At 24.2% G+C, this 13,605-nt stretch overlaps 6 protein-coding genes across 6 annotated transcripts; 3 read left to right on the top strand and 3 right to left on the bottom strand.

The window, feature by feature from the left end:
* Positions 1-1,275: 1,275 nt before the first annotated feature.
* Positions 1,276-3,075, top strand: DICPUDRAFT_82277 (uncharacterized protein; the record flags this gene model as incomplete). The annotated part of the gene is made up of 1 exon (XM_003291579.1): positions 1,276-3,075. The coding sequence occupies one exon, from the start codon at positions 1,276-1,278 to the stop codon at positions 3,073-3,075; it is 1,800 nt and encodes a 599-aa protein (XP_003291627.1).
* Positions 3,076-3,251: 176 nt separating this feature from the next.
* On the top strand, positions 3,252-3,914 carry DICPUDRAFT_82276 (uncharacterized protein; the record flags this gene model as incomplete). The annotated part of the gene is made up of 1 exon (XM_003291578.1): positions 3,252-3,914. One exon carries the CDS (start codon positions 3,252-3,254, stop codon positions 3,912-3,914), a length of 663 nt encoding a protein of 220 aa, XP_003291626.1.
* A 184-nt stretch (positions 3,915-4,098) lies between these two features.
* On the bottom strand, positions 4,099-4,639 carry DICPUDRAFT_89469 (uncharacterized protein; the record flags this gene model as incomplete). Its single annotated transcript, XM_003291568.1, has 4 exons — positions 4,099-4,122; positions 4,236-4,359; positions 4,426-4,544; positions 4,634-4,639. The coding sequence occupies 4 exons, from the start codon at positions 4,637-4,639 to the stop codon at positions 4,099-4,101; spliced, it is 273 nt and encodes a 90-aa protein (XP_003291616.1).
* Positions 4,640-4,901: 262 nt separating this feature from the next.
* DICPUDRAFT_39295 (uncharacterized protein) lies at positions 4,902-6,944 on the bottom strand (the record flags this gene model as incomplete). The annotated part of the gene is made up of 3 exons (XM_003291567.1): positions 4,902-5,674; positions 6,083-6,200; positions 6,801-6,944. The coding sequence occupies 3 exons, from the start codon at positions 6,942-6,944 to the stop codon at positions 4,902-4,904; spliced, it is 1,035 nt and encodes a 344-aa protein (XP_003291615.1).
* A 591-nt stretch (positions 6,945-7,535) lies between these two features.
* On the bottom strand, positions 7,536-8,537 carry DICPUDRAFT_39291 (uncharacterized protein; the record flags this gene model as incomplete). The annotated part of the gene is made up of 2 exons (XM_003291566.1): positions 7,536-7,935; positions 8,014-8,537. 2 exons carry the CDS (start codon positions 8,535-8,537, stop codon positions 7,536-7,538), a joined length of 924 nt encoding a protein of 307 aa, XP_003291614.1.
* A 699-nt stretch (positions 8,538-9,236) lies between these two features.
* DICPUDRAFT_156231 (uncharacterized protein) lies at positions 9,237-11,019 on the top strand (the record flags this gene model as incomplete). Its single annotated transcript, XM_003291577.1, has 4 exons — positions 9,237-9,446; positions 9,644-9,823; positions 10,039-10,152; positions 10,888-11,019. The coding sequence occupies 4 exons, from the start codon at positions 9,237-9,239 to the stop codon at positions 11,017-11,019; spliced, it is 636 nt and encodes a 211-aa protein (XP_003291625.1).
* Positions 11,020-13,605: the final 2,586 nt, after the last annotated feature.

Raw genomic sequence — 13,605 nt, 5'->3', positions numbered from 1 at the left:
AGTTTAAATTGATTTTTACAGGTGAAGTGGGGTTACTGGATTCTATTTGATCTAGTGTTACAGAGGAATAGTCGATTTTATCCTCATCACCTCCAACAGTAAGGGATGTATTGGTACCAAATTTGATTTTGCTGATAACTAGTTTAATTGGGGTGGAGTTTTCATCGCTATCTTTATTACTGAATAAAATAGAGGAGCCAGTACCAACATTAATGCACTGATCATTTTCATTTTTACACTTGAATACACCAGAAACAGTAAGCGATGACTTTGGTTGCAGCATAATTGGCTCTAGGCCAGTTTGGGTAATTGATGAGATTGTTGAATCACCAAATAAGGTACAAGAGTTATTGAAAGATATCATTGAATTACTGAAAGATTCGGTGTATTTCGAGATAATACCCTTTTTAAATGTACATTTTTCGGATCCATCAATAAAAACAAGAGAATCTATAAAAGATGGTTGAATTTCGAATGTGTTGGTGGTTGGCAAGCTGAGTGATGAGTTGTTAAGAGTGAATGTACCACCATTTACACTAGAGGATTTTTTAATTTTAATAGATGATGCATCAGCTTTAAATATACTGCTAGATACAAGTTCGTCGATCTCTACACTTGGGATTGAGTTGAGGTTAAGATTACCATCGATTTGCAATTCTACTTTGTCTGCTACAAAATTATTATTTTTTCTATTATATAAATAGAGTTCAGTTTCGAACAATACTAATTCTTCGACTTTTACAAGTTTGTCAAGTTCCATATAAAGAACCTTTAGAGATTTGAAACTAACCACTGAGTCCTTGGTTATATCTTTACAGTATTCACTCCACAAACATGGTGAGTCTTTATTGGTACATTCGTTTGCTATTTCTGGGTTGCACCTATTATGGTCATCTGTTTTAACAAAATTGGAAATAAAAAATAAAAATATTATTAAAAAAATAGTTTTGTTTATCATTTCTTTTTTATTTCTTTATTTATTTTTTTTATTAAAAAAAATATAAAAATTTAAAAAAATTTAAAAAATAATTTTCATAATTTTTTTTTTTTTTTTTTTTTTCAATTTTAAATTTAAATAATATTTCTTGAATTTTTATTTTTAATGATTTATAGCCACCCAATGGTTATATTTGGCATATAAATCTTTATTATTCTATATTTACAATAAATTTATAAATATCAATTTTTTATTTAATCTTTTTTTTTTTATTGAAATCAATAGTATCCATACAAAAATAATAATATCTACACAATATTGATAATAATAAATTAAAAATGGATAATAATAATAGCACCGAACAATCAGATAATAGAGAATCAATACTCTTTAATAATATTTGGAAAAATAATCTACTTAAACAAAAAATTTTAGATTATTTAAAATATTATAATAGATTATATTTAAAAAAAAAAGAATTTAAAAACTATGTGGAATTTCTCGAATCAGAGGAAAAGACACAAATAACATCACTTGTAATCAGTCTAGGATTTCTCAACTCTGATAGTTTATTCGATTTTTTACAGAAACTACCAAGCAATATTGAAAGAATAGAAATTAAAGGTTGTAATTTAGTATTCGATATTGATAAATTAATTTTACCCAATACACTTAAATCAATTATATTCAATAACAAACCAAATAAGATGCAAGCCAATATTGAAATCTTTTTAATAGACCAATCTTCCTCTTCCTCTTCCCCATCACCCTCTTTATTTGGTTCCTTTCTTTCAAAAATAAAAAAAAAACCAATTCCAAAAACTATACCCTCAGCTCAACCAATATATAATTTGGTTTCACTAGGACTTGGGCAATATCTCGAAAAAATTTTAATAAATTATCATTTATCAAAAGCAATAAATCTTCGTTATTTAATACTCAATCACGAATTTTCAACCCCGATTTTAGAAGGAATGCTTCCTAATCAACTATATAGTTTAATTATAGATGACAACTATCCATTTAATGAATTATATTTCCCAAATAATTTAAGAAAATTTCAAATGGGTCCAAACTCTGTTTTAAAATATTCATCCATATTAGAGAAACTGCCAGTAACTTTGGAATATCTTGTGTTACTTGGTCATTTTAATCATAATAATGGAAGTCCAATCAAATCATTAAAACAATCACCAAATTTAAAGAGTTTGATCCTACCCGATAGTATTTTTCAACCAAAACAAAACAAAAAAGACAGCGAGTTATTAAAAAATCTTTTCTCAACCAAATCTTTTACTTCAATAACCTCTCTTTCACTAGGATCAGCTGATAAAACAATGTTTAAAGTAGATTTCGATATTGGCCTTCTACCTCCAACTCTAAAGAAACTCAAACTATCCTCTTGTATTGCAATAAAGAATGATGAGGCAAAAAGAGGGTTTCCACAAAGCTTAATAAAGATTAGTGCAAATGCACCACATCTTTCGTGTAAGTTTGAAAACGCATCAAATATTCAGTTCATAAAAATAAGTCTTTTTAATAGATCAAGTGATATCAATTTTGAAAGGTTTCAAGGATTAAAATCAGTAAGATATAACTTTATTTCAATGGAAAAAGAAGATATTTTATTTAAAATCATACCCAAAACTGTTAGAAATATAGAAATACTTGCAACTGATTTAGACTTTTTTAAAACCATCGAATTACCTTTTTCAGCATCAAATATACAATCATTAAAATTAGATCCTCTTCTTTCAATGAATATAATAAAATTAATAAAATCAAATACATCATTACCAGTATTCCCACCAACACTACTTTTATTGGATCTAAACCTCTATCTTTTAAACACAGATTATTACCAGGATGTATTTAAAAGTCAATATTTTTGGGCACCATCATTAAAAGAAGTGATACTCAGAGGTGTTGCAACACCAATAACTTCAATACCAGAGACATTAAAAACTATTTATATTTCGAGCAAAAGTCCTGTTTTCGAAAAAAACTCAATATTTAATCAATTAACACCCCACATTAAATCTTTGGTTATATTCGATACTGATAATGATCATCCAGTTAATAAAATACAATCAATTTCAAATCTATATAGAAATTTAAAAAACAAATATTTAAATTAAATAAAATTTTATAAAGTATTATTATGATATTTTCCCTCTTATCTTTTTTTTTTTTTTTTAATATTTGTTAAATTTAATTTTTTTTTTTGATATTTTTTTTTTTTGATATTTTTTTTTTTTTATCAAATTTTTTTTATACACAATATATTTAATATTACAATATTATTAAAACGAAAATGTTAAAAAGATTTTACAGTACTGTACCAAAAGAATTCATTTATGAATTAAAAACATATAATGTACCAAAGAATAGTATCAAAGAATTAAACAATGCATTTAAAAAGATTAACCCAAACGAAAAAGTATTAACTGGAGCCTGGGTTAATAATTCAACAACATCAACTAACCAAGTTTACGCTTTATGGCGATTTGAAAGCTTAGATCAAAGAAAAGAAATAAAACAAAGAGTATTAACCGACGAAATCACCTCTACTATTAAACCATTTGAAAAAGATTCAAGCAGTATTGTATTCAGAGAATACCCATGGGCTCCAACTCAACTATCAGAAAGCGAATCCAAAGAAAACAAGGTTTGGGATATGGTAACCTATGAAACCAAACCAGGTCAATTAGGCTCATGCGGTGAAGGTGTATCCAAAGCATTCAATGAAAAAAAGAAAAACAACACTCCATTCGGTGTATTCTACAGTGAATTTGGTACACTTAATACCATCTTAGAATTATGGCCATATAGAAGCGAACAACAACACTCTGAATTAAATAAATCCAATAACTCTAATGACACTATCAAATCCTCGATTAATAATGTTAGCGAAAATTTAAAATCAAATATAACTACAAAATTGTTCACTTTAGACGAATATATTAATAAAAAATAAAAATAAATAAAAATAAATAAAAATAAAACAACTCCATCTCAAAAACTACATCGTATTAAAGTTTATGAATTAAAATATATAATATTTTTTAGAAAAAAAAAAAAGTTTAAATTTTATTTATATTATTACAACGATTTGAATTTATTTAAATATTTTTTTCCTATATATCTATTTATGATTCGATTTATTGTTTATTAGCAGCTTCCAACTAAAAATATTTTAAAAAAAAAAAAAAGATTTATTAATAAATTTTGTGCATGTTTATATATTGATCTTTTTTTAAAAAAAAGATAATTTTAGAAATTTCCTAAATTTTCTTACTTTTTTTGATAAATCGTCTACTCTTTGAGTTAAAGCGAGAACTTCTGCTTTAAGATCAGCGTTTTCTTGTTTTAAAGCGTCAACATCAATACCTAATGAATTTCCAAGATGTTTCTTTATGAATCTAAGTTAAATGAAACCTGAATAAGTAATCGTACTTTTAAAATATTAATTACGTTATACTACCTACTCTAATGCATCAGATGGCTTATCAGATTCTTCATATAAACCAACGAGAACTTTTGTTAAGGCATCAATGACACCAGTTTTTTCGAGGTAACCTTTGAATTCTTCTTTTTCGGCTGAATTCTATTTTAATAAATGAATAATAAGAGATATTAATATCCAACACACTACCCACTAAACCATAGCCATTGCTTTATTATTTATCCACTTACTTGCATAGTTTAATTAATTAAAAGTTTATATAAATATAATTTACAACAATAAGAGAAAAATCTAAAAAAATTTAAAAAAATTTAAAAAAAAAAAAAAATAAATAAAAAAAAAAAAAAATAAAAAAAATAAAAATCTTTTTTTTTTTTTCAGTTGTGGAAATTAAATATTAAAACTACAGCTTTTGATTGTTTAATTTATGGATTTAATGGTTAAATTAATTCTATTAAAATTAATTTTTTTTTTATTTGGTTTTTTTTTTTGAATAAATTAATTTGTAATTGGTACAATAGTTGATGATTCGGTAATAGTAGCTTGACCTCTAATTGGAGGATTAACTTTATGGATACGGATATTGGCGCTTGATGTTAAATGATTTAAAGCAAGTGGTGTAACAAAAATATATTGTTTTGATTTATTCTCTTCGGCTTTACTAATTAAAAGTTTAATTGAAATTGAACGATTAACTTCATCCATAAAAACATCGAATTCATCCATAGCTCTAAATGGACATTCCATATTTTCCCATAGAGCCAATAATAACGAAACAGTTGAGAATGATCTTTCACCACCAGATAAACCTTTAGTATCACCACCCTTGGCATCTTCAGGCTTGGCAGCATTACCATTTAGTTTTTTATCGAGATTAACATTGATATCGAGTTTACCCTCTTTATGATTGAATGTGAGTGTGCCAGTGTAACCTTTTTTAGAAAGGAAAATATTGAAAAATTGATTGGAACGACGTGAGATACTGAGACGGAAACGTTGCCATTGAATATAACGTGTATTTAGATTTCTTTCTAATAACTTAGCTAATTGTTCAATGTTGGCTTTTTGTTCACAGATTTCTTTGAGTTTGGTATTATTTTCGGTGAATAAAGAGAGAGCCTCTTGTCTTGAACGCTTACCTTGTGATTGTCGTTCTAATTCTTTTTTAAAACCTATAATTTTATTTGTAAGTGATGTTTGATTTTCTTTCTCGGGAACTTCAACACGATCTGATATTTGAAGTGCTTTATCAATACTCTGTTTGAGCTCAACTCTAAGTTGGTCAAGCTCTTGAACATAGTTTTGTTTCTCGCTGGCGCTTCTGGATTTAGCTTCGTTGAGTGAATTTCTCTTTATTATCTGTTTCTTTAATAATTCATTATTCTTTCTATTTTCGTTTTCGATCCTTCTCATTTGACTTCTTAAAACATCGACTTGTTGCTCTGAGTCTCTGATCTTTTCTCTAAATGGTTCTTTCTTTTGTTCAAATTGCTTTCTTACCTCCTCGCATTGTTGGAGTTTTTCTTCAATCTCTTTAATAGCAAAATCCATCTCTTGTAGACCATTTTCTAAATCCTCTGTGTCATCAGTTTGTTGAATTAGTGTATCCTCAATTGATTTGATTTCATTAGAAAGTTGAAGAATTTTACGTGACACACCATTAAAATCACCTTCACAACCTTTGATTCTCTTGTCAACCTCCATTCTTCTTTTGTTGATATCATCTTGAAGTTTTTTTTGTTGTTCATATTTTGGTGTTTGTTCTATAAGTTGTTGTTGAATTGATTTGATTGCATTCTCTGGATTAACTTTAAGAAGAGTGGCCTCTCTAATTTTATCGGTTGATGAAGTGGTGTTAATATTACCGTTCTTGGTTCTTACGATTTCTGTGCCATCTAATGTATAAACTTTATTGATACTACGGGGAGTTTGTGGGTCAAATAAAATTCTATCACCTTCTTGTCTGTCTTTTGCTAGTGCGAGTTGTTCAATCTTTTTGGAATCGATTAAATAATTGATAATATAATGATTTTGTGAACTGATAGCTCTAAGGACTGTGGAGATGGATGGATGAAATGAGTCATGCTCTGGAGTACTATAAACACTGTCTGATTCTGAAATCTTTACGAAATCAATTTTTACATTAAATTGACTGGCCATCTGTGAAAGTTTTTTACCATCTTCGATTGAGAATACAAGGAAATTTCTGAGGGTGGGTTTACCAATTGCGCACTCTACCGAATATGCTAATTTTTCATCTTTTAATTTAATTTCTAAACCGACTGGGCCAATTGGTTCTCTTGAAAAAACACGTGTATTTTTTTTTATTTGCTTCATAAATTCACCAAACTTTTCACCATAGGCTTTGGTCATATCGAGCATTGAGCCTTTGTAGACATTAAGTTGTTTCTTTAAACTGTCAATACTATAATACAATTGATTAACTTGAATTTTTTGAGCATTAAATTCATCTGATAGCTGTTGACTCTCTTTAATAGCCTCTTCTCTATTTCTTTGTGATTCCTCCTTTAATTTTTCCATATTTAGCCGCTCGTCCTCTTTTCTTTGTATTTCATTCTTTTTAGCTTCATTATTTGCTAACTGAGCATTTCTTCTTTTAATTTCATCGATGGATGCTTTCTGTCTTGCTCTACGTTGTTTTGTAACCACTAAACTTCTCTTGTTATCATCAGCTGCAAGCTTGTTATTTGTTTCCTCTCTTTCAATATTTGTTATTTGTTGACGGAATTGGTTTTTTTCTTGATCAAATTTATTAATTTGTTCATTAAATTCGTTAAGATTTTCATTGATTATATCTATATTTTTTTGATAAGTTTGAATTGAATCTTCACAATTTCTAATTTCTCGCTCTTCGCTTCCAGCGCTCTTCTCCATAGCCACAATTTCTCTTTCTTTACGCTCAATATCTCTTTCGATCTGAACAACAAAACACCAAGCCAATTGATCCTTTAAACTACTAATTTTTCTTTCCAAATCTACAAGTTGTTCTAATTCTTTATATTCTTTTTGATATTCCTTAACTTTCTTCTCCAACTCTTGAATTAACTATTAAAAATAAAGAAAAATATTAATTTTAATTTTTTTAAAAATCAATATTATTTAAATAATATATTATTTACTACATACTTGAGCTTTGGCTATAATATGATTATTAATTCTATCAATATTTTCTTTAGTTGCTGTATAATCTTTTGTCATTTTATCTAATTGTGTGGCTGTAAGGAAAAGTTTATATTTTTCTGAAGCAGTTGCTGAATTTAAAAATTGTCTACTGGTATCTTGTGTAAGAATCGACATTGGATTATCAATTTGAATATTAAACTGCTCAAGAATTAATGAGAGTTCTGTAAACTTTTCTGAAATTGTAACTTTACCGGTATGATCTTTAATTTTATAACCACTGCCACCATTTCTATTAATTCTTCTTTCAATAACAATTGAATTACCATACTTTTCTGGTTGATATGCCTCTGGGCCCCTATTTCTTAATACTACTTTAATAAGAGAATGACTGAATTAAATAAAATTTTAGTTAATAAAAGTTTTAACTATGTAGCCATATGAACTAGTTTGAATATTTGGTGCTTACTTTGTGTCAGTTCTAATTAAATCAGTAATTTTACTACCTCTATTTGTAAAACTTGCCTTGGCACCCAAGGCAATGATTAAAGCAATCATAACAGCACTTTTACCACTACCGTTTTCACCGGAAATAAAATTAACATTTGACCCAAATGAAATATGAAAGTGACGATGGCACATAAAATTTTCTAATGTTATCGACTCAATAATACCTGCTTCAGGATCAGTTGATAGTTTCCTTAATTCTGCCTCTTCCCGAATTTTAGTATTTTCAGCATCGCTATCATCTGAATCTGAACCTGAATCTGATTCTGATTCTGATTCTGAACCTGAACCTGATTCCGAACCTGATTCTGACTCTGAATCTGAACCTGACTCTTCATCCTCTGACTCCTTAACTATTGGTCCCTTTCGATTTGTTGAGGTTGTAGTTGTTCTTTTTTTACTGATTATCTCTTCTTCGTCATCCGACTCTTTAACTATCTTTTGGTGTTTTATAGGTCTTTCATTATTCTGAGTTGATTCTATCATATCATCATCCTCTTCCTCGTCAAGTTCGTGAGAATTTCCATGACCAAATCTTCTTTTTGACATTTTCTTTCTTTCTTTATATTTTGAATATATATATGTATATTGTATTAATAAATACAAAAGAGAAAAATTGAAATCTAATTTATAAGTAATAACAATAATAAAAATAAATTTATATTAATATTATATACAATTTAGATTTATGTATTATTATTAGTTTTAAAATAAATTTAAATTTAAAATTTTTTTTTTTTAAATATTTTAACTGAAAATTATTTATTTAATTATTATTTATTATTTTTTTTTTTAAGTTTATTATTATTTCACTATGGTATACTATAAATTATTTCTCTTTACTTTTTTTTTTTCCTTTTTTTTTTTTTTTAAGTTATGATTGATAGTACATCTAAAATAAAGTTATTTTAATGAGGACAATTTCTAGGCGCAAAATTTAAGGTAATATATTACGAAATTTAAATTTAAAAAAAGAAAGAAAAAAAAAAATTAAAAATAATTAAAAAATAAAAATTAAAAAAATTAAAAAAAAATAGTTTTTTTTTTTTTTTTTTTTTTTTTTCCTATAAATGTAGTGTGTTTATCTTTTTAATAATTAATAATAATATATTTGTGTGTAAAAACAAAATAAATCCACACCTACCCCACCCTACATAACCTTCATAAAAAAAAACTATAAATAGAATGAACAGTAATAAAAAAACTGATAATCAAAACAGTGATAAAGAAAAAGATCAAAACAGTGATAAAGAAAAAGATAAAGATGAAATTTTAAAGCAAGCTTTAGAAAACCTTACAAAGTCATCCAAACACTTAAAGAAAATATCTGAAATTACCAAAGAAAATACAAATCAATATCCATTGTTAGATAATTTAACTGAGGAATATATTCAGGTATTATCTTTATTGTATAAAATATAATAAATATAATAACAAAAATAAAAACCCTTTTTCTTTTTGTTTTTTTTTGGTTTTTATTTTTTTTATTTTTTTAAATTAAATAAATTATTAATAATTTTCTTTTAATTTATTTAATTAAATTAAATTACAAACTTCAATTTAAAAACATAATAACGATTAATATTATACAGGCAGAACATTTATATGAAAGAACACCTAAAATTTTAAAAATGTTGCATTCAATTGATTTAATTGAAATGTTGGTGTCAACTGAAGCCTGTCAAGATTTTATTAATTTAGATTATGAGTTAGAACATTTAATTGAAACCACTAAAGACAGAATGGGCAATATAAATATATTTTTTAAAAGAGTAAGTATTATTAATAAAATATTGTTATATAATTAATAAAAAATTAATAAATTAATAAATAATTAAATACAACTAATTAATAATAATAATAATAATAACAATTATTAATAATAATAATAATAATAATGATTAAAAATAATATATAAACGAAATTAAAAAAATCTCGCTAATTGTATACAATTTTTAAATTAAAAAAAAAATTATAATAATAAAAGTTTGAATACGAACATTTTTTAAAAGATAAAGATAATGAATTTTTTAAAGAACTATCTGCTTACAATAACCAAGTGATTGAATCCCTAAATAAATTGGAAAACATATATGAAACTGTAAGTATTGATAATTTTATTTTATTTTGACATCACGACATGTATATTTTTTTATATTTTTGCACCTACCTTTACACTTTTTTTTCTTTTTTTTTTTGTTAATTAAAAATTGTTATAAACCTAACCTGTTAGAATAAAATATTCTAGGTGGGGTTTGATTATTCTACTCCATTTGTTTTTCACCAGCCACACTTCACATTTCACATTCCTTTATAATTTTTCTTGTCAGTTGCAGCTTTTTTAGAATTATAAAAATTGTAAATTTTAAAAAACTGTGTGTTTTTTTTTTTTTTTAAAATTGTTAGTATGAAAAACAGCGTGTGGGGTACATAATATATTGTGGGGGCTCTAGTTCTGAAAAAATATTTTTATTTTAAAACCATATACATGTGTCTCTACAAAAATAAAATATTTTATAAAAAAGAAAAAAAAAAAAAGATAATAATCACAACCTAAATAAATAAAAATAAATAAATTATGATGTTTGTTGTTGCTATGTTTTTTTATATTAAAATAATCTATAAATACAAATAACTAGTAAAACTTATTAACTAACCTACTTTTATATTCTTTTTAAAAATATTTTTTCAAATATGAAATAATAATAAATTAATAATTATGCAATAAATAATAAAAAAAAATAAAAAAAATATGCTTTTTATATTTACCAAATTTATTTACCAGGGCAAGACATTAGTTAAAGAAGTTATAGAAATAAATAAAAAAAAATTAAAGAATTCAAATAACATCATCAAAGGTTATTTTAACATTGGTGTAACTCTATTCATTTTAATAGCAACTATTTTAATATATTATTATGTGTCACCCGCCACCTCCTCATCTGATGCCGCTACTGCCACATCCTAAGTATCTTCATCTGTTAAAAATTAGAATTTATAAATAAAACATTATATAATTATTATCAATTATAATAAAATATAATAAAATATAATAACAATAGCAACAATATGAAAATATAAATATAATAAAAATGACAACACAATACAATAAACCAAACAGTCACCTTCTAAATTTATAAGAAAAGTAGATCTTAATTGAGATTCTATTACTTTAATTCTAAATAAATTTTTTTTTGTTTTTATTGTAGTGTGTGTATTTGTGTGTTAACGTATTAACACACTTTTTTTTTTTTTTTCATCAACTGAAAAACACACTTTTTTGTGTATTAAATTTTAAAATAAAAATAAATTTTTGTGTGTGAGTGTGTTAAATTTATTTTTATTTTTATGGGGAGTGTGTATCTCTTTATGTGTGTAATTACATGAATCTACTATTCTTATTTTCATCATTTGATAATTGATTCTGGAATGATTCTTATTCACAACTCAAATACATATTTTTCAAGGAGTGGTTTAGTTACGAGCGGCAATATTTTATTATTATTTTAAATAAAAGAAAGTAAAAAAAAATGAAATTGTTTTTTTTTAAAATTTACACAAAAAAAAACATAACCATTACACCACATATATCTATTTTTTTTGATGTTAAAATAAAAATACACCATTTTTTTCCCCCATTAATTTTTTTTTTTTTTTTTTATAAAATTTTTTCCAAATTTTTTCTTTGTGCATTTTATCAGTTGTGCCGCTGGGTGTATTTTTTTTATAAAAAAAAAACTTTCTTTGAAAGAACAAGCACGATATATATCTGAAGCACAATTTAAAAAAATCTTTTTATCATAACCAAACCAAAAAAAAATTGATGTTGACGAGGATGATAATGAAAATAACATCATTTCGATAATTTTATCTTTTGTGCTAAAAATAATTAACCAATTATTATAAATATTTATAGGTTTTTTGAATAAGTAAGAGATACCCCCCATTTTAAACTTTCACACAAAAGCCCAAACCCCATTATTTTACCGATATAAAATGTTGATAATGGGACAGCTATGATGAATTATGTAGGTTGAAAAAAAGTTTGGAAAAAAAAAAAAATAATTATATAAAATATTAATATATAAAAATAAAAAAAAAGAAGTTAGAATGAAAAAAAAAAATCATAATTCTAAACCCTTTTTAAATTTAATATGGTTTTATGATAACAACACCACTGTTTAAAATTTTTTGAATTACAGTTAAGGTCCAATGAAAATTAAAATAAAATAAAATGAAAATTAAAATAAAATAAAATAAAATAATTAAAAAAAAAAATAAAAATTAAAAAAAAATAAAAATTAAAAAAAAATAAAATTAATAAAAAATTTAATTTAAAAAAAAAACAATTTTTAAAAACTTAATTTTAAAAAAAAAAATGACCTCAAGCCCATATTAAAATGTATAAATTAATTATTTTTTTTTTTTTAATTAATGAGGACTCTGTATTAAAAAACAATTGAATTTTCATAATCTAGATATTTATTCTTTAATTTCAGTTAACTAAAAATACATGTTTTAAACAGTTCCAATATTTAAATAGCATGATATAATTCCTATTTAGTGTACACTATAATAAAAAACATAGATCTAAAGACAGATTAATAACTAAAAATAAACACACACAACCAGACCTTTGAACTCTTTGTCTATATAGATCTTTAATTACTATGTGATCACAACGGATGGCCTTCTTATAGGTTCTTTTAAATAAAGATATAGAAATGAGGATCAACCCCCTCTTCATATTTATTTTTTTTTTTTTATAATATAATATTATAAATATTTTATTTTTATTTTATTTATTTTTTTAATAAAATAATTTTTTTTTAAAAACTATTTAAACTAAACAATATTTTATTTTTATTTTTTTTAAACTTGTTATAATACAAACCAATTTAATGATACATTAGTAAAAATAATAAATTAAAATTATATTAAAAAATATAAACAAAATAAAATAGTTAATTAATAAATAAACTTTTATTATTTAACATTACAATTATTCAATAGTTTATAATAAACACTTCAACACATTATATAAATATTTAAAAAAATTTTATAATAATAATAATAATATTTTAAAAAAAAAAAAGTAAGTTTAAAAAAAAAAATAAATAAATTTATTTTTAAATTTCTTTCATTCCATTGTATATTTGACAAATAAAAAAATTATATATATTTTTATTTTATTTTTTTTTTTTTTTTACATAATAATACCATTACAATAAATTGATATAAATAATATGAACGACTATTTTTTTAAAAACTGTAAAATATCTTTTTCAACTCAACAATTATAAAAATAAATATAATATTTTTTTATCGTCGTGCCATTATATATTTAATTTTTTTTCTCCTATATAATATCTCAAAATTAAAATTCGAATACTCTTTAGAATAGTTTATTCGTTCTTTAATAAATAATACCCTAAATAATAATCACTTTTTTTTTATAACCAATAGAAAATAAATTATCTTTTTCCACACCATAATCAATTTTTTTTAAAATTTTGTGTGTTTTGTGTTTTTTGTGTGTGTGTTCCACACTTTT

Source organism: Dictyostelium purpureum, assembly GCF_000190715.1.
Source record: "Dictyostelium purpureum unplaced genomic scaffold DICPUscaffold_287, whole genome shotgun sequence".
NCBI lineage: Eukaryota > Evosea > Eumycetozoa > Dictyosteliales > Dictyosteliaceae > Dictyostelium > Dictyostelium purpureum.
Note: the sequence above shows the minus strand (reverse complement) of the source record. Positions and strands in the feature narration are given on the sequence as shown.